At 43.3% G+C, this 20,566-nt stretch overlaps 3 protein-coding genes across 13 annotated transcripts in view; 1 reads left to right on the forward strand and 2 right to left on the reverse strand.

Annotated features, from left to right (window-relative positions):
- The window catches only part of unc13a (unc-13 homolog A (C. elegans)), a 49,211-nt gene extending 45,779 nt beyond the window's left edge, over positions 1-3,432 (forward strand). For 9 of the 10 annotated variants that reach the window (XM_034581885.1, XM_034581888.1, XM_034581889.1 and 6 more), the window contains one exon: positions 1-3,432. In XM_034581885.1, the coding sequence (XP_034437776.1) occupies positions 1-289 (289 nt within the window). In that variant the 3' untranslated portion in view covers positions 290-3,432. The other variant, XM_034581891.1, reaches the window with a different exon arrangement.
- si:dkey-110c1.10 (unconventional myosin-Vb) lies at positions 1,556-20,340 on the reverse strand. The gene is made up of 35 exons (XM_034581897.1): positions 20,234-20,340; positions 19,472-19,582; positions 19,201-19,369; positions 18,281-18,425; positions 17,631-17,787; positions 17,381-17,524; positions 17,166-17,247; positions 16,940-17,047; positions 16,617-16,729; positions 16,219-16,487; positions 16,055-16,136; positions 15,555-15,695; positions 14,729-14,860; positions 14,157-14,240; positions 13,934-14,050; positions 13,738-13,835; positions 13,554-13,640; positions 11,733-12,053; positions 11,459-11,615; positions 11,089-11,328; positions 10,764-10,973; positions 10,244-10,337; positions 9,977-10,125; positions 9,658-9,867; positions 9,015-9,115; positions 8,797-8,902; positions 8,371-8,476; positions 7,958-8,083; positions 6,191-6,342; positions 5,831-5,920; positions 5,394-5,526; positions 5,016-5,313; positions 4,231-4,405; positions 4,041-4,121; positions 1,556-3,948 (listed from the first exon to the last, which is right to left on the reverse strand). Exons 1-35 carry the CDS (start codon positions 20,258-20,260, stop codon positions 3,787-3,789), a joined length of 4,977 nt encoding a protein of 1,658 aa, XP_034437788.1. The 5' UTR covers positions 20,261-20,340; the 3' UTR covers positions 1,556-3,786.
- The window catches only part of mbd3b (methyl-CpG binding domain protein 3b), a 13,173-nt gene continuing 9,391 nt past the window's right edge, over positions 16,785-20,566 (reverse strand). Inside the window, exon 9 of one of the 2 annotated variants that reach the window (XR_004613539.1) lies at positions 16,785-16,817. The gene's annotated coding sequence lies outside the window, so the exon portion shown is untranslated. The remainder of the gene's footprint in view (positions 16,818-20,566) is intronic. The other variant, XR_004613540.1, reaches the window with a different exon arrangement.

The following is a 20,566-nucleotide window of genomic DNA, read 5'->3' on the forward strand; positions in this document are numbered from 1 at the left end:
CACCCTGAGCAGCGAGGTGGGTCCTGAGTGCTACGAGCTGCAGGTGTGTGTGAAGGACTACTGCTTCGCCCGAGAAGACCGCACCGTGGGAATGGCCGTCTTGCAACTGAAAGACATGGCCTCCAAGGGCAGCGTCGCCTGCTGGCTGCCGCTGGGTAAACGCATCCACATGGACGAAACGGGCCTCACCGTGCTGCGCATCCTCTCCCAGCGCAACAATGACGACGTGGCCAAGGAGTTCGTCAAGCTCAAGTCCGACCAGCGCTCTGTAGAGGAGGGCCGCAGCTAAGACTCAAAAAAAGAATTTAAAAAAAGACTGTTTGGAACCTGAATCAGATGTCGCCACCTACTGCCCTGGAGCTCTCTCGCGAGCCACTGCTAGCCACTGCCCTGATGATCCAGTGTTGTAAAAGCACAGATAAGACAGTCACCACACACCCAGTGCTGTAAATACATTCATTTCAGTGGGAAACACGTAGTGCTGAGCAAAGCATCACTTTCATTTTCTTCACACAAAAAAAGGCCCCAGTGTCTTTATTGTCACAGATATCAACCGTCCTTATGAAGAACAGCACATACACTTTAATCCTAGAGCATATATATATATACTTTCTATCTATATAGGTGAGTCATGCTGTTCCATAACCAATGGCATGACCACCCACCCACACATGCCCACATCCTTCCGGTTCCTCTCCTCCCTCCCGGCCTGCACCCGCTCAGAGAAGGGATTGCAAGTGCCAAGAGATAAACGCTGAAACATCCCGAGACCAGCCCTAAGCACAATGGGACCAACTGACCCATTAACGACAACGACAATGGCTGCACTGCCTCAAACATTCCAGATATTATGGAGGGGAACAAAGCACTATTTATTTTTATTTACAGCTTTCTTCCGAGTTATATTTATATTTGAATACCATTATAAATATAGAATAATATATGAAGGACGTAATGTTTAGTAGTTATAAAGGGATTATTCAATGGACGTGTGCCACTTGAGAAATAGTCCTCGTCTGTCTTTCTGTCCATCGACCCTGTAACAGAGCACACTGCCTGACACCCTCAATGCCTTCTGTCCCGTTGACCCTCGTACATATGGTTTGTGCGTCATCAATACAGCGACTGTATAGAGAGATGAATCTGATGAAAACACACCTGCAGGCACTGTGCGTGTGTGTGTGTGCGTGCGTGTGAACGTATGATCAGAGTTTGTAATATGTTCTAATGTCGACCTCATGTAGCCGCCCGTGTTGCCTGTTACCTGCAGATGTAATCACAAAGCCATCACAAACAAAGAGCGTCACACAGAGGAGGGGTTTCTTCAGATTCTGGCTGGATTTGGAAGAGATTATTTGACTTTAGGGGTAATCAAACTTGTGTCTTCTGATGGTTATTCCATCTTCTTTGTGTTACTATAAACATTCCACAACCAGACGGCCCTAAACTGGGTGTGTGAGAGGTGAAGAACTCTACCAAATCCAAATCAGCACGTAAGCAGATGATAAAAACAAGTTCCCTGAGACCTTATTTTGCAAAAGCAACCTCCCGTGGGTTAGAAAACAGCAGCACCTGCCCCCCAGGGAGAGCACAAACCGTTAATGATCCCACTACCCATCATTCCCTAATGATACCGCCACAGGTGCTGTAACCCTATTCCCTGATAAGAAGAAGTCCGACCTCTGCTAAAGGGCTGTAGATCCACACCACACCAGGGTCTGGTACCTACACTTAAAAAGAGGGCCTACAGTTCAGTCTGTTGCTCTAATCAGTGGAGAGAGAAGCATGGAGATTTTAGAAGCACAAGGTCATCGCTGCACCTATTTCAACACGTTTATACTGAGCTTGTCCTTCAGTGATTGTTTATAAATTTACATCAGTGTCATGTGGAAATAAATGTAGTGAAATGGCCATTGACTGTCCAGCATGTCACTTCTATTTTCAGTGAATGCCCCATGAAAAAAAGAAAAAAAGATTTATTTGCCTGTTTGAGGTTTATATGCTTGTTGTGATTTTAAAAACAGCATCCGAATGAGGAAATGATGATCAGGGTCAACGAGTTAAAACGACAGGTTGTATGTTTTGTTGTTCTCTTCCTGCCTCTTTGTTACATCGCCCCTGATGAGTGCCTCTCCCGCCCAGAGCACTTGACGATAAATTAATAATTTAAAAGACCCCCTTCTTTTTTGAACAAGGTGTAAGAACTGAACTCTATGCATTTAAATCTATAATTAAAATCTATGTAGATGAGTCATTTATGAAAAAGTCTTATAATGTTTACATTGTGGATTATTATTCAGATTATATCAGCACAAGCGTTTGTCTGATATGTTGTTAACGCCGTCTATATTGTAACAGGCCGGATCTCGCGGGTGTAGTCGAGCTGATCAGAGCTGGGACTTGTTTGTACAGCATCTCAGTGAAGATTAGAATAATCTGGAACAGACAGAGATTGATATTGGTGTTGGTGTTGCACAGTGTAAATAGCTCAGATGTAACAGACACACGTCAGACTATGTGAAGTGAAGTTTGCTGCTCTTTTGTAGACTTGAATTTTACTCTGGGTGAATGGGCAGTTGGGAAATGATGTTTGTGTGTGTGTGTGCTTGCGTGCGTGAGAGAAGGTGCCCATTCAGGAAATGTAGCTGTTATTAAGAGTTATATTAAGACTGCGTACACACAGGATATGATGATGAAACAATATGTACGAATCTGATAATGAGCTTGTTAAGCTGCTGCAAAAAGGAAGAAGTGAGGAACTGAGTCTAAAGAATGTTGGTGTGTACAAGGTCTTTTCCTCGAAGGGAACATCTGCACATTCTTTTAATAACTTTACATAACAGGTAAACAACCGTCACATAGCAGTAATTGCCACGAAAAATAAATCTTTATTTATTGCTGTTGACAATGATATTTTAGAGGAGGAGGTTTGGGTGTAACCAGGCTGGCATGAGACACAGAGATGTTAATGGAGTATAAATGTAAAAGCACAACAAAAAGCACAGACACAAAGTCGACAGACATGCATGATCTGTTCTGTTCTGTGCAGCGGGGCCGCGGCCACACAGAAGGGCACCTGCGCCGCCATGCCGGTTCCTGTACTTCCAGAAATGGTGCATGATAGGAACAATAAAACAAAAAGGAAAAAAATATTATTGTGCCAGCACGCATTAATTATTTGATGTTAATTGCCAATCGTTGTCTCCTTTATTTTGTAATATTTCCTTCTTGTTTTCTATTTTTCAAATGGTTGTGAATATATAAATATGTATTACTGATGATGTGTAGTGGTACAAAGTACTCGCATGGGAATTTTTTTTATACACGAGATGTTTCTAATTTTTTTTTTTTTTATATTCTGGTTGTTCTTATTGGGGGTTGATTGGGGCTGATGTCCCACTGTGTTTCTGCTTCCAATAAAAGATGGAGAAAAAGGCTTCAGTTCATTGCTTGTTTGTTAAGCTGTAGCTCCACTTTTCTATTTCTGAATATATAAATGCCTAATTCGTAAATGTATCCATTAAAATAAACTTTATAGTCCTTGTCATTAAGCATTCATGCCATTTTAAACACCAGTTAAGTAGCTGAGGTGACCACTGACCCTGTGTAGCATACACACACTAATCCACTGATGATTAACAGGTTCATTGAACAAATTTAGGTCCCTGGAAAGATAAATGGAAGAGGAATTAAATTCACAACACACCCTGTTAAAAGTTATTTAATTTCAAGAAATCCAATACGTAGGCAGTGACACAGAACCCAAGAGGTCAGACGTCCTGTTTTCTAGACTCTGCGTAGAAAGGAAATCTTGAGGGCGTCTGGGATGACTAACTGCTCAGCGTGGAGCCCGGTGGGAGGCGAGTAGAGGAAAGTGACAGGAAACACTCGCCTCACATCCAGTAAGAGCTGCGGAGGCTGCGAGTCAGAGCGGCCTTTCAGAAGCCCCTATAGGCGAGCGAAGATAAAGACGACTTGCATGAGACGCATAATTCTGAAATGATAATCAAAGATGTGACAGCTGTGAATCTGAACTGCACCTGGACAGTACGGATGAAATTCAGTGAGACTCTTTCTTCAAGGTCACTGTGAGGAGTGTAGAGGGTCAGAATCTTCACTATCTGTACAACAAAGATAAGACACCAGCAGACAGTTATAGAAAAATATTTTGTGCAACACAAAAACAAAACATTTATTTTGCTCTTGATGGCAGATGACAGAGAGCCCCACCTGCTGGCTGGACAGTGCACTGCAGGTCTGAACTAGGGCCTGTGCCTCCGCCTCAGTTTTTTTCCCAGTCTGCAGAAGCTGAACTGCCTGGATCAGAGGCTCCAGCGTGGCCACAGCGCCCCCTGCCTGCAGATTACGGCTACGCAGCCACTCCTCCAACAGGCTCACATTGTAGCTGTATGTCACGAGGAAGACAATAATCCATTATTTCAGCGTTTCAGTCATTTTTCAATCACACATGTTGACACTCACTGGTACCAGCTTATTCACACGTGACGATTTTGTATTTTTTTAAGCGAACATCACCCTGGGCTCTAAGAAACCGAGAGGGCTATTTGTCACTATTCAGAGATTTGCTGGGTTTCACTTTGTCAGGAAAAACATTTTTTATGTAAAAAACTGTAAAAAATATATGAATGTGGAAATGTAGGTGGTTAAGGGACATAAACTAGACTCTGAAAACATGAGTTTAAATCCTTTAGCATGGGAAGATATTGTCAAATCTAAAAAATAATTGATATTGTTTTAGAGTAGTAACATGAGAAAGTATATGAATTAAGGGAGGTATCTATCCATGCTTCTTCAGTCGTTACAGTATATATACAGTATGTAATAGATGTCACGATATAGTAAGTTTTGTGGAGATTGAAAAATAATTCAATCTACTTTGTATGAACTAGCAAAAAACATGTCAGCAAGTTCTCTGTGTAGTCCAAATGAAGATGCAGTTGACAGATGGGGAAATGTTGCACATGTATGTACAGTATATGTGTGTGTATTAATACCGTATTTGCATGCCACGATTCCAGCAGCACATGTCCTTCCGCAGCAGCAGGCTGTTCAGAGCGGAAGCGGAGATGAGGTAGGTGAGCTGGTGAAAGGCCTGTTCCATCAGTGGTGCGGGCAGAGCCTGATGGGTCATGGCAGCGTGAAGGACTCCCAGCTCCCTCAGCACCGACGCTATGGTGGGAGCAACACCTGCTGCAGTCCTGGGGTCCGAGCCGGCTCGCTTCCTGGATGCACCCAACTTCACAGCTGAGCCAGAGAGACCAGGGATGGTCTCAGACTCCAGCATGGCGGGGACTGAGGGAGACGAGATTAGCAGCATGTGAGTGAACAGGAGAAGCTGAGGCACTAGCATCATCCTCAGCGTATAGTCGTACCTATGATGTTCTGCAGGCGTGTCTCAGTGATGGAGAGGAGCTGCTGATAGGCCTGGATGCAGAGGTCGCTCAGGGCGTGAATCAGGTCGCTCAGGTCGCTCGTCAGTGGAGCCAGTTCAGTTGAATCAAGGGTCTGAAGAGTAACAAATACATTCACATCGTAAAATATATTGGGAATTTCTCTGTGAGACCGTTACTAATCCCATCAAGAAAAATAATCAGTTATTAAATAATGTTTTTTACCACTTATTTTAGAAAGTGACATATTCAGATGTAAATGATAGATTAGTGACACTTTTACAGGATTACAAAATACAGAAAGCAGATAAAAAATATATAATTATAAATTTAAAATACACATCATAATCACACATTGAAGTATAAGATAAATATACAATAAATAAAATAGAAAATTTTAAAATGGATGCTCCTCCTGCCTGTTTTGGGGAGTGCTGGGTCAGCAGGTCGTGCAACACACAAACATTCTTCAGCCACAGAGCTGTCATGTCTATATTGTTGTTATGTTTCTGCAGGGACAGAGGAGAGAAGAAGTTATGTTGTCACATGGAAATAAACAGTATACTAGGTTTTGTTGTGGTTTAGTTTCTCCATAGTAACCAGATTGTTGCAGTTGGACTCACAAGACAAAACTATCGGTGGCGATCACAGGATAGAGTTTCAAAGTTATCTGTGCCTTTCTCTCTGTGAGTGACAATCTACCTGACGTGACATGAACTGTCCTCACACATTAATCCTCAACCATCTGGTACAGTGAGCAGGTTCAGAGCTCAGGTTACCTTCAGAGCTGCCTTCACAGCAGTGACAGCAGTGCTACAGAGCGAGCGAGCGTGAGTCTGGTCCCTGCTGCAGTCGGCCTGGCGGACACACAGGGAAAGCACGATGGCAGGGAGACCGGGAGGCAGGGACAGGGCAGTGTCCACACGGATGTCTGGACGTCACAGGCGAGAGAGAACAGCACAGTGAACATGGTCAGGTCATACCTGTCAGACGTGAGTTTGTTCTCGTGACTCAAGTACAGCAACACTTCATAGCTGTGGTCTCTTGATGTGGTCAGATCATCACATACATAACATAACTTTAGTAAAATGTCTCATTCATTATCTATAAATGGTAAATAGCTGTATTTATACTTTCTAGTCCTGATGACCACTCAAAGCTCTCTATCACACACACTCAGTATCATGCCCAAGGACACTTAGGCAGGTTGGATGGGGGAGACTGGGATCGAACCGCCTACATTCTGGTAAGTGGATTATCCACTCTACCTCCTACCAATACCACTTATTATTTTAAAACTCACAGAGGGTTGGAGGCAACCTCAGACATAAAGTGAAAAGCCAAATGTAAGGTGTGAACGACACTCCTATGGTTACTGAGATCAAATATCAGAAGGATTGCTGGAATCAGAATCATTTATTAATGACCACCCAACCAAGTTGGTGGAATTCCTTCTCGCTACAGCTCATCTCAACAGAAAAAATAATATAGACATAGACAGCGGTGACACATGAGTAGACAATATAAATACAAGACAATATCACATTCAGTGATAGTGCAGAGTGTTTAAAGTGCATGTAAATCATGATTGTTCATCAAAGTCCTCATGGCTGTGTTTTTGAAACAGGATGATTTGGTGGGCAAGGGGCTATAGCGCCTCCTAGAGGGCAACAGTTCAAATAGGATGGGAATAATATGGGTATAATTTTTTTTTTTGGACGGACAGACGGACGGATTTTATTATTTTTATTTGTTTTCGTCTAACTGACAGATAGACAGTCTGTGCATATTATTTACGTTGCAACGTTGCTTCGTCCGTCACGTGATGTCGATCCTTGCCTGCTAATTGCTCATTACGGTCCACACTATCAATTGCACATCACACTGTGAAAATGTGTCAATCGAATGACAGTTGTAAAACAAAGCTTACTTCCTGTTGCCAGTAGGTGGCGCCATCACTATTATTACATACAGACATATAGATCTGTTCAAGTAGGGGCTCTGATGTAGAGTGAGCAATTTTGTGTCAATTGGACAATGTTACCACAACTTAATTTTCACACTGATCAGTAGGTGGGGCTATGACCCTGAACTAATATTAATATATGGAGCTGTTCAGGTCAGGATTGTGATCATAGGACAGTAGTTCGGAGCCGGTTGGATAATGCAGATTGGATTTACAAAGTACTTCCTGTTTTATGGCGAATCAGTAGGTGGCGCTATGACAGTGAGGAAATATTGACACATAGAGCTGTGCAGGCTTGGACTCTGATCATGAGACAGAAGTTTGGAGGTGATAGGACAATGCACACTGGAGTTATGACTACATCGTCTCCTTTGGCGAAGGATGATCCTTCGCCGCACCTCAACGTTTACATGGTTTGGGGTAGATGTCACGGGTAACAGAGCATTCAACATTTCAGAGAGAAAAACTGTGTCTGACATAAAGTGAGCATTTAAAGCATTAATGCACCTTTGATATTCTGGTGAAAGTGTATAAAAAGATGTGTAGATGAAGGTGAAGGTGGGCAGGGGCTCAGTCTCACCTGTGATGAGGTTCTTCATGAGCTTTGCTTCGTCTCTCTTCCTACACTCCAGCAGACCAGAGACTGCTGCTGGCTTCTGTTGGGACGGACAGGACGAGCTCTCTGCGCTCAAAGCTGACGGAAAAACTGGAAATGAAAACGCAAACAACTGAAAAACCAGCACTGCTAAAATAAATACTAAGATAAACACAATAACTAAAAAGTGGATATTTTATCATTTCTAAGTTCATATATTAACCTTCTGAAAAGTACATTATGCATCATTATTTTCAAGAGCAATATAAGGTAATGCTCCAAATATCGCTACTTACTCCTAATTAATATAAGAATAAGTTATTCTGAAGATTTTAAAACAAAAATCACCAAACAATAATTAGTTCGGAGACTTTTTCATGGTAGGAATGATGCATCACCTTGAGTGAGGAGTCGTCTGAGTGACACGGTGTTTCTCAGCTCCTTCAGCTCACTCCTCAGTCTGACACACTCTTGCTCTCTGGCCTCCAGCAGCTCCTGCAGCTCCTTCACACACAAACACACACTCACATGTGGGATTTGGGGTTTTATCCAGCGCCCTCGTCCCAAGTGACTCAACATGAGTGCAACAGACAAAAAGCTTTAAGTAAAACAGCATCAGCAGCAGCAGATTGTGAGGGCAGCCACACTCCACAATACACTGACTCTTACATTTTTGACTGGTTATGTAAGAAAGAAATGCTGGGAGATGAGGAAAACAGAAGGAGGTAAGGATGGGAGCATGAGAGCAAAAACCAATCAGGACTCAGTTTATACATAATCTTTCAACAGAGTCCTTCATGCACCACAGATGACCACCTCCATACCTGTGGCTGTGATGCAGAGGAAGAAGCAGAGGATGCTTGATGCCTCAGAGCCTCCAGCTCCTCCTCCCACTGACTGCGCTGGTTACGCAGCTGACTCTCCAGGAACCTGACACCCACAGAGGGCGAGATGAAACAGGAGGACAGAGTTTATCCACCACATATAAATCCTGTGATTTAAACCACAGGGATGAGTCAGTGGTGACAGACGACTGACTGACTTGTTGGCCACTCGTACGGCGTCGTAGGCGTGTGCCAGGTCCTCTCCTCTCATCTTCACCGCCGGGTCTTTGGCCACATCCATCTTCTCCATCAACGAGTCCTGTCAGAGCAAACAAGAACACAGTGAGAAAAAAGAACAATATCCGACTGATGTGGATTTTTTTAGGCCGATGTTTATACAAATATTAGGGATAATTACTGATATACATATTTTAAAATAATTTGCAATGATGACTAAGATTTTGTTATCAAACCCTTATGACAGAGAAATGTGTTTAAGGCTTGATAAGTTTTACAGTTTAACCATAAACTTCATAATACAAATACAACCAAATATATATAACCCGAATCAAGATTTTTTAAATGTAAACTTACTGCATTGTTTATTCTGTATGCAGATCATTTCTGCCAGAGGCTCATTTTGGCAGATATTTATCACAACAGAAAAATTATTTGCACTTCTCTGAAGTACATTTTTTGCCTGATGAATTTCTAGCACCGAAATGTCACAAAGAAATCACAAAAAGTAAGTAAGACAGTGTGGAGGACTGATACATTAGTTGAGCTCAAGCAAAGACTTGAGCTCTTCTATTTTGTAGGAGTATTTTGTGACGTTCCTCTTTGACTCCTACATCCTCTCACCATTGTTGTTTCTGAGCTACACACAGAGAGTGTCCTCTCCCGGCAGGGAGACGTCCCAATGACCCCGCGCACCTCCTCAGGAGAGGGGAAGGCAAACGGGAATGGTGACAGGGGGAGAGGGGTGAGGGACTGGGGTGACAGCAGGGTGGGTGAGGGAGGCTCAAAGCTCAGACTCTGGGTGGAGTCTGTCCTCCTGTGGCCACTGGTGCGCTGTCATGAGGAGGAAAAATAAACACGCTCAGCAACCAAGATGGAGTTTAACACCCAAACTGTGCTTGTTTGGAGTTATTTCAGTGTGTGTCTCAGTGTGTTTATGAACCTCAGTGAGCAGACTCATCTCTCTGAGGTTGTCGTATCTCTGCTCCAGTCGGGTGAACTCTCTCAGGAGGCCCTGGTACTTTCTCCTCTCTTCATCCAGCTCCACCCTCAGAGCCGCACTCGCCTGGGACACAGCCTGATGGACACACTCTGCACACAAACACACGCACGCACGCACGCACGCACACACACACACATGAGGAAGAATATGGAAAACAGTGTGAGGAGAAAAAACAGAGAGAGTGTATGAAGCAGTGAAGTAACTCACCTTCTTGAGCTTTTTCTTGTTCAAGTGAGCGAGCAGAGAGTTCGTCTCTCTCTTTGCTAAAATCATCATTTTCTCTCTGCAGCGTTTGCAACTCCTTCAAAAATGAGAAAGAAAGAGAATCAGTGATTAAAACCTGAATTGTTCAATAGAAAATAAGAAAAGTCCACAATGATTTTATATATTTAAAAATAATCAATAAGGTAAAGGGGATTTGTTCATCGATCTAATCAGAGCGGGAACATAACATTAGACCCCGCCTCCTGCAGCGGCAGCATCACTGCTGGTAAAACCCCATTAAGAAAAGGTCGAGCCTTAATGATTTAGTAGACTGTTGCATTAGGGAATAGGAGACACTCACCAAGTACTTTTACTTTTAATACCATAGGTCCATTTAAAAGCAAATGATAACTTACTCTTATCCTGAAGTAGAACAACTTGAGAACATTTTTGTCTATTCGTACTTTTACTTGAGTAAATCACCACTGTTGTTAGAGATGTTTTCTGTCACTCTCTGGCCTACTTGTGTGAGCTGCAGGATCTCCTGAGCAGCTTTGTCCTCGGCTCTCCTCCTCTTCTCTTCCTTCTTCTCACTGATGTCTGAGCAGGGCGGAGGCCTCTCCTGTTTCTGGCTCTCCAGTCTCTGTATGATCAGCCTCAGAGCCTCCAGCTCAGCAGTGGCGGCCTCTCGCTCTGCATGCAGGGTCCCTTTCAGAGCAGCCCTCTTTCTGGCCTGGACACATACAAACATTATCATGTGAATATGAAATGACATCTCAACACAGACGTTTTAGAGCTCAAATGGATCCCATCAGTGGATCACACCCGCCCTGAAACCCTCAGCCCACCTCCTGGTCGGCTCGTAGCTGCAGCTGCATCAGTTTGACCTCCATGCCCTTGTTGAGCTCTCGGTACTTCTCCACAGAGCGGGCCTCGGTCTTCAGTTTCAGCAGCCTTCTCCTGGCAGCCCTGCGGCGCACGCAGCACTGCATGAACACCACCGCCGCACGCACTCGCCTGTACGCCCGCCTCGCCAACCACCCACGCACTCTCGCCTGAAGCAACACAGTGGCACGTTCTGCAACCAACTGAGGAGAGAGAATAGAGTCCAAATGTTCCATCAGTTCAGGTTATGTCCCTGAAGCTTGCTCCTTTCAAAAGATCAAAATAAGAGATTATAAAACACACACCGAGGAGGTTTGTTCTGACTGTGCTGACCTGTCTGTATGTGCGGCGTGCCAGTGTGCCCCTGGTGAAGGCCTGGATGGTGACAGTGGCTTGGCGGATCATGAGGAACAGCTGTCGGACCACCACCATGCGGTACATCTTCTGGATCACTAAGGCAGCCTTGGTGTAGCGCAGGGTCAGGGCCAGTCTGACGCCAATGTGACAAAGAGGCAAATACTACATAGATAAGTTTTGAGGAAGAACATGTGTGTGATCTAGAGAAAAACAACACATTGGATATAGATATAGTTTCTCCCCTCCTCACCGTCTGGCCAGAGCTCCTCTGCTGTATCTCTGTATGATGACAGTTGCCCAGAGGACCCTGGTGAATCTGATCCGTGACAGCCATCCTCTAACCCGGCTCTGGATGACCACAGCAGCCTCACGCAGCCTCTCAGCCCTCAGCCTCTCCAGGAGAGCCACCTGACCGGCCCTGAAAAAGACCTTGGTCTTTCCAAAGCAGTACTGGTCCGGGTCTGAGATGATCTGAGGCAGAGTCCGTCGACACGAGGCTTGCGCCTGCTCCAGACTCTGAGGCCCTCGAAGAAGAACGCGGTACCTGCTGAAGAACTCCTCGTACGTCCATCTGGAAACACAGGTTTAGTTCAGAAGTATGTACTTTTTTTTCATAATGTGCCTGCATTCAAAGTTGATAATATACAGTCCATTAATAAAGCGATTACACAACTTTCTTCTCCCACATTTCTGTGACGCTATTGTGTTTCCCAGGGACTGCGTTGATTTCACATGGGAGCGATTGAGGAAAAATGGATTGTTAGGGCCCGAGCACCTCCGGTGGGAGGCCCTATTTTATTTCGAAGGATTTGTATTTCCCTTTTGGGGCTTTTTCAGGGCCTAGACATGCTCAAATTGTTACCAAAGTTTGCAGGGAATTCAAAACCCAAAAAAGTAATTGTATTCTGGAGTAATTTGAAATGGGCGTGGAAAAATGGCTCAACAGCGCCATCTAAGGAAAAGCCCCTCAGTTAGCTTTCACCGATCTTCACAAAAATCGTAGCCCAGGTGTATCATGACAAGACAAACAAAAAAGGTCAGAGGTGCAATGGGAAAAAAGCAACAGGAAGCCCGCCATTTTGACTTTAGTGGCCATATTGGCCATTTTCCACATTTTTACTTTGATGTACTTGTCCCTTTCAAGGGCTTTCATCAGATCAACTTCATACTTCATACAGATCAACGAAAAGTAACTACTTTTCGTTATTTAGTTACTGTTATTTAGTTAAATAACGAAAAGTAACGTTACGTAACGTAACGTAACGTAACGTAGCGTTGCGTTACGTTACGGACGCGATGCAACGCGCAGACGTGTGCTTGGTCATTGATCGCTCTCTCCACTAACCGCAACAGGCTTCAAAATGCGTGTGCTCGGGCCCGTTAGTGCTACAACGTAGCCCTAGTCTAAACTTGAGATCATATTTTTGATCATGAAAATTTTGAAAAATGCCCGATCTCACAATGTTAACGAAAGTGCATCCGCCCTCTAATCTGAATCTGCCCTAAAATGTAACAGGTTCTTCCTTGACCACAACCTTCAATCAACTTTCATGGAAAGTCTTTCAGTTGTTCTTTTGTAATCTTGCTTACAAACATACAAACCAACCAACATACGGAAAAGGGGAAAAAACATAACCCCTTGACGAAGGTGAAATATAGAAATTCAATGAGCAGCAATTCAAAGAAGAGAAAGATAATCTGTTCATAATACAGAGGAATTAACTTAGAATAAGTGACACACAAAACAAAATGCGATATATGTCCAACATTAAAAAAAGCTTTCCAATCTACAGAAGAGATTATTAAGGATGCTGTCTGATCTCAATAGGTGACACTTTTGGTAACCACAGATCTGTGAATAACAAGATCACGTCAGGTCGATACCAAACTCTCACAAAGTGAAACATGGTGCTTGTAAGATAAAATCGACATCTAAGAGTTTATTTTATAAACAAAACATACAAAACCTCTGTTCCTCTGGTTTCTCTTTCATCCGTATGTGACAGTTAATGTGATTTTAAAGGCTCAGTTCTGGATGAGAGCTTTGTATGTGTGATGAAGTCCTCACTACCTGGAAGGAAAACCTGCAGCACTGATACGAATGGTCTCCAGCACCCCACAGGCTCTCAGCTGTTGCACTGTCCTCTTGGGGTCAAACCTAACACGGAGAAGATGTTGTGTGTCATTTAGTGTGTTTCCAGTACAACACGTCTTTAACACAAAATACTGCAAACAGTCACAACTGTGAGACTTACATGAACGGCTCTTTGAGGTCGTTGGGTTTGATGCAGCGGACGTAGTGAGGGGTGGTGCTGTTGAGGGTGTCCATCAGCATCTGTAGGGACTGACGGAACTGACAGGCACAAACACAGTCAGGCAAAGTGTAGTCAATACGAAGACTCACTGTTAACGGTCTGCAGTAGAAGCATCAGTGACTGAAAAGCAGCTCACCTGGAAGCCCACAGTCAGTCTGTGCTCTCTGGTCGCTCTTTTCCCTGAGCGAACACTCCCATTGGCCACAGAGGACACGTTCTCCTGCTGCTGAAACAACTCGGCCACAAGCTCAGACTGACACACACATTAACACACACATGCAAACACACAGGTTATTGATTCACTAGTCACATGCAAAATAAATATATTCATGAAATTTGCCACATTAGCACATATCTACCTGACTCGCTTTCATGATATTAACAAGCTCCTCATAGACTGTGTCTCGATTCTTGTCTAAAAATCCTTCACATTCATACTGCACCTGAAAAGAAACGATACAAACACAGCAGAGAAACACACAAATCACTTTAACAGTCATGACGACAGCTTCATCTTCAATAAGGGACAGTGATGAATGTTGATTCACTACAGTTCTCATCCAGTTATTATGGTGGCCCTGAAGAACAAATCACAAACACAACATGAACTTCTAAATGCTATATCCACAATGATCGCCAATGATGGATCTTGTTTTATGATTTGTTGTTGTGTTTAGTTTTTTTGCCATTGTGCTTCTCATATTTGTATGTTTTTCCCCTTTACTTGGAGTTTTTTTATTTGCCTTTTTGTTTTCTTATTTGCTGTTGTGGAATATTTGCTGTCGTAACTTATTATTTTCTGTTGTGACTTATTATTTGCTGTTGTATTTTCTATAATGCCGTTGTGTTTTTCCTTTACCAATTTGTTTTCTCATTAGCTTTAACTAACATTAACTGAATTGCGTGAGGAGTTTCGACCTTCGTCACTCACCAGGTCAGCAAAGTGCAGAACGATGAAGGCGCTGTTTGACATGCGAGGTTTCTGGAAGTGAGGGTGGGGCTTGCTGGTCAGGTGTTGGTCGTACAGCTTCCGCACCCAGCTCTCGTCTGAGCCTTTAGGCATCTGATCATAAACACAGACTATTTTCACAGAGACCACAGCTCGATGGACTATCAGTAAGCCAACTGGATTTCAGATGGAATTCTGTGCTGTCTGCTTTGACATATACCACACGATATTAAATGTGATTAGATTATGAATGGAACATATTGACTGACATAGTGTTAACACGCTTAGGTTAGGGTTAGGGTTAGGGTTAGGGTTCATAGGTTTCTGTGTAATGTCAGGCAGGAACTCTGGACAACAAAGAGGCAAATACATTGGGTGGGAGAGAGATTATGAAAAAGAGATAAAAAGAGACAGAAGTTGAACAGTAAACTAGAATGACACTGAGTAGAAGGCATACTTCGGACTAAAGGCCCATCAGTCCCTTTAAATTCAATCAAGCTGCACTAAATTACAGTCACTAGTCCTCTAAATATTCCATGAATGATTACCTGGGGAATTTGTGAAAATGTCAAACAAAACACCCTCATAATGTTAAAGAAAGTGAAAATAAAAATTCCTGGATTGACCCCCTGATCCTGATCTCATCAAAACTTCATGGGTTCTCTCCTGACCACTATCCTTCATGGGAATCAGCCCAGTAGTTTTTGCATTACCCTGCTATCTACTGCAGCCGAAAACATAACCCCCTTGACGGAGGTAACTAAGACAGAGGCGAGAAAGAGAGAAGGAGAGAGAGGGCGTGTCTGACCCTGCACTCCTCATCTAACAGATCAAACAGGCCCAGTTGTCCCTCGACGAGGTTGATGCACTGCTGATTGTCACTGAATTCAATCTTGCTCCAGGGCAGCTCCTCCCGGACATACTCCTCCTGCTCCAAGTGGAACACGTGCTGCAGAGAAACACATCAGCTCTTAGAAAAACTGAAAAATATCAAACACTGACAGAGAAAGAAATGCAGCAACGTTTGAAAAATGTTTGCAAAAGATTAGGAAAGAATAAATAAGACGCACATATTGAGAGTGCATTAACCTGTAGAACTGAAGACAGGATTTACACTGAGACAAGTGTCTGCATGTTACATCTGTGCCTGACGAATTAAACAGTGTAGGAGTAAGTGATGAAGTGACAGGCTGAACTTAATGAAGATGGTGACAGACACTGAAAATCATTTAGCTGCTGGCAGGTGTGAGTCCAGTGCCTCTGGTTGTAAAAACAAACAAACACATAAAACCTCTGTCAGTGACTTACCCTGTTAAACTGCTGCTGGAGCTTCTCGTTTGCATAATTTATACAGAACTGCTCAAAACTGTTCCGATCAAAGGTCTCAAACCTGCTCCGAGACAAAGACTCGTCAATTCAACTATACACTATATGTCTTTTTGTATTTAATGCCACCAAGCCAGATCACTCACCCATAGATATCTAGTACCCCTATGAATGATCTGGTCTGTCCCCTCTGGGAGCGCAGGGCAGAGTTAAGTCTCTGGACGGTCCATGTGAACAACTGGCCGTAGATGTGTTTAGCCAGAGCATCTCTGGCCACTACGGCCTGCTGCCCAGACCTCGGTTTGACCAGCATCTCTCCCCCTACAGCCAGCCTGCGATGACACAGCCAGTGAGCCATTTGAGGTCCCTCAACTCCAAGTAGCTTGGAGAAGACGGCCAGGGAGCGGTCATCTGCCTGGAAGAGACACAGAGAAAGGTGCAACTGCTACAGTGATGCACTTAGTGACAGATATATGAGTAAACATGTGTTTAAAGAATAACTGAAGCCATGGGGGCATAGGTACAAAAGTAATCAATTCTTTACATCAATATAACTCTTATCAGAACTTCTCCCACTGGCTTGGATGTTGGCATTTCCCAGGTGTAGAATAGCTGAGAGGATCCTGAAGAGCTCCATCTGCTGGCCAGGCTGAACACCTGCAATTTTTAGAAATACAAAAGGCTGTTTTGTTAATTCTTCATAACTTAGGACAGTATGTGTGTCTGTGTGTGTGTGTGTGTGTACTTGAGGGGGGAGTTTTTGTGTTACATTCTGTTTGTGTGAGAAGTGCTATATAAATAAAGTCTGATTGATTGATTGGTTGATTGATTGGAAATGTGCAATGTGTGAATTTGAATACTCCATACCCAGGATGGTGAAAGCATTGCGAGTGCGCTCCAGGTCTGACACATCATCAGCACCAGGAATCTGCATCTCTCCTCCCTGATTGGTGTAGCGGAAATTCTCAGGTGCATCTGGGAAAGGAAGGAAATTTACCCTCATCGCTCTCGGACTGCACGTGACATCACGACAACATGCACACAGTGTTTCATGTGAACGTGGTTCAGAGCGTCGCCTGTGATTAAGTCTCACCCAGTTTGAGGGATCTCATTTCAGGCAGCTCTCTGGAGGCACACAGCTGGTAGAAGATGTGGTAGTTCCTCTCTGAAGAAGCCTTCCATACAAACAAATATCAGATTATGTGTCACAACACTCACAAATAGCAGCTTTTAACAATATATATGTGAAAAAAGAAAACAGAAATGTCCTTAGGTCTGTCTGTCCCAGCCAGGTGAGTCAGAGTTTACCTGGAAGACGACCCGTGACTTCTCCAGTAGATACGTCCTCATTTTAGCACCGATAATGTCGCCCTTTCTACCGAAGCCGATCTCAATGTATTTCCCAAAACGACTGCTGTTGTCATTTCGAGTGGTTTTAGCATTCCCAATGGACTGTGGGTAATGATAAAAATTATTTGTTTTTTTATATTATTATTTTATATCTTTATATGACATCCCATACTGTAACTAAGAGTAAGGGACAAATATCCCTCCTCACCTCCATGATGGGGTTAGAAGCCAAGACTCTCTCCTCCACACTGGTCTGCTGGGCTGCTCCTCCGACCACAGCAAAGTATCTCATGGTGAATTTGGCTGAGACAGTTTTTCCTGATCCTGACTCCCCACTGATGATGATCGACTGGTTTTTCTCCTCCCTACCAACATATTTATACATCTCATACACGCTCATATCTGCAGGTTTATCACTATTAGTGATAGAGTATATGAAATGTTAACATCACAGCTGCAAAAGGCCAACAAACACTCAGTTAAAGGGATAGTTCACCCAAGAATGAAAATGCACTCATTATCTACTCACCACTATGCTTATAGAGGGGTGGGGGCGAAGTGTTTGAGTCCACAAAACACTTTGGGAGTTTCAGGGGTAAACAGCGTTGCAGCCGAATCCAATATAATTGAAGTAAATGGTGACCACTTTTTTTTAACGTCAGGGCTTACGGACACTAGGATGACACCACAGGAGCAGTATAAAGAATCGGTGACCAGTTATTTCGATTGAATTAGATTCGGCTGCAACGCTGTTTACCCCTCAAACACTTCACCCACCCCTCCATCGGCATAGTGCTGAGCAGATAATGAGTGCATTTTCCTTTGGGGGAACTGTCCCTCTGATCTTTGAGGTCTGACCTGGTCATGGTGCGGTAGGCCTCCTCTGCCACTGAAAAGATGTGAGGTTCCATGTCGGCCATGTCCTGACCACTGTAAGCATCGATCACCTCCTCTCCGTAGATGTGGAGCTGGTCATAGGGATTGATGGCCACTAAGACGATACCTGAAACATGAGCATCAGCATGAGTGTGGTAATATATAAACAGTATAATATATAAACAGAGACAGAGTCGCAAATGGGGCAAGGATCATTGTGGGTGATGAGAGGAATCCTCTCGCCTCCTCATTTAAACTATCTACAGCAAAAAGATAAAAATGTCCAAATCTCTGTCAATGCAGAGCTGCTTAAAGGTGCAATGCAAATGTAAGTGTTGGGTATATCTTCATGTTTTTATGTTGGTGTGGAAATGCTCTGGGATTATTGCAGCAAAACAATTTCCCTACAGGGACAACTAAAGAATCTATATATCTGTACTGAGAGGACTTATATATACTACACAATGCACAATAGACAGAGAAGTACAATGTGTATTTACACTTGACCGTCATTGCAGAAAAGTGGGGTCATCAAAAACTGGATCTTCAGAGGCAGTAAAAAAAAAGAATTTAAGTAAATTTTCTTGACACAACTAGACAGATGTAAAGGAAACTAAAACAAGAATTTGTTCAAAATGGAGTGTGAGCTGTGGAGCATATTTCTTCAATTTTAAATCATAATATTTACAGTAAATATGGTTATTATAATAGGGTAGTGTATATCTATATGTTTATAATTATTCAAACGAAAAGCACATAGTGGCTTCCTGTTTCTAGCATTTTGCCACTGTACATCTCAAGAACACTTGCAGGTACATTGTCCCCATTTCCACTGTGACAGTCATCCCTAAGATTTCCATCAATCTCCCGCTGTCCTCTGCCTCCATCTGTTCCAGGCTCACCACAGTACGTGTAGATGCTGCTGTAGTCCAGGAATCGAACCCGCAGGTTGTGCAGGACAGCCGGCTCATGGAGGAAGCTGAGAGCCGTGAGATCGTTTTCCCCCTCCAGGATGTCGGGGTTCCCCAACGGTGGGAGATCAGCAGGAGAGCCCACTGGGTAATGCATCTCCTGTCAATGGGAGAGGAAGTCAGAGGTGTATTTTGGGGGAGGGGGCCCAGTAAGTATTTTGTGAAAATATTGGAGGGATGTTGCAGCTTTCATGTGTGTCACCTTTCCATTAGAGAGCTGCAGCAGCAGATGTTTCTCTCCAGGAGCGTAGTCCTGGAGGAGTTGGGCTGAAACCCAGACTGCATCCGAATCAGGAATCCACACACTTGCCCCCTAAGGAAGAAACAGACAATTGTAATGATAAACTATTAAAATACCGCATTGAATAATAAAAATGGAAAACACACTTGCCATATGTTATAACAACGTGAAGAAACATTTTTTATTTCACTCTCTAACACTGTTCAGGTACATGTCACACTTCCTGGCCTGCCCTACACAGATTTGTGACCCATCAGCATAAAAGCCTCCTAAACAGTGTTAAAAATTAACACTAGTCATCCTCCTCTAAATTGCCTGCATGGATTAGCTATTATCTACGCCCAACATGTCTAATTCACCAACTAATATGTCAGTTTCAATCCACATTCTGATCAGTACAGTTTTATAGATTGACCATTGTTCATAGAAATGAGAATAAAAATAACAAACTTTTTTGCAGATTTTTTAACAGGAAATCTATCAACTATTGGCTGAAGAACACAAACGAAGAAAGGTAATGATTTGGACATTAGGGTAAGAGTCTATGAAAATGTACATAACTAGAAAGGACTGATAAATACACATTTTACAAGTATTAGCGGTTGTGTTTTTAATATTGTAATCATTACTCCTCTTTAAAAGGACGAGAAAAAATAAATGATAAAGGGTGAATCATTCTAAAAATGCAAAGAAAAAGACACACACTCGATTACATTGTCTTACCTTACTGTAAAGCTCCAGTGTTGCCATATCGACTACTTTAAAGCGTGAGCAGCGACATAACTCCGAAGATCAGAAAGGCAGGAGGGTTGACATGAAGACGCCGGTTTATCCTCTACTCATCTGCGGAGCCACTGTCAGTGCAGGTGACAGCGTTTTGCACTTTGTCCACGTTGCACATAAAAGCATGGGCACTGTCACGTTAACTGTTAATCTGGATGGAGGAGTTTGTCCATTCTGACTTATTCCTGCAAGGCAGAGGGACTTTAAGACAGCCCTTTTAGTGAGGGGGGGGGTCAGATACATCTAAATACAGAGCGCATACACCCAACCAGG

The sequence above is a fragment of the Hippoglossus hippoglossus genome, chromosome 4 (genome assembly GCF_009819705.1).
Source record: "Hippoglossus hippoglossus isolate fHipHip1 chromosome 4, fHipHip1.pri, whole genome shotgun sequence".
NCBI classification, from domain to species: Eukaryota; Metazoa; Chordata; class Actinopteri; order Pleuronectiformes; family Pleuronectidae; genus Hippoglossus; species Hippoglossus hippoglossus.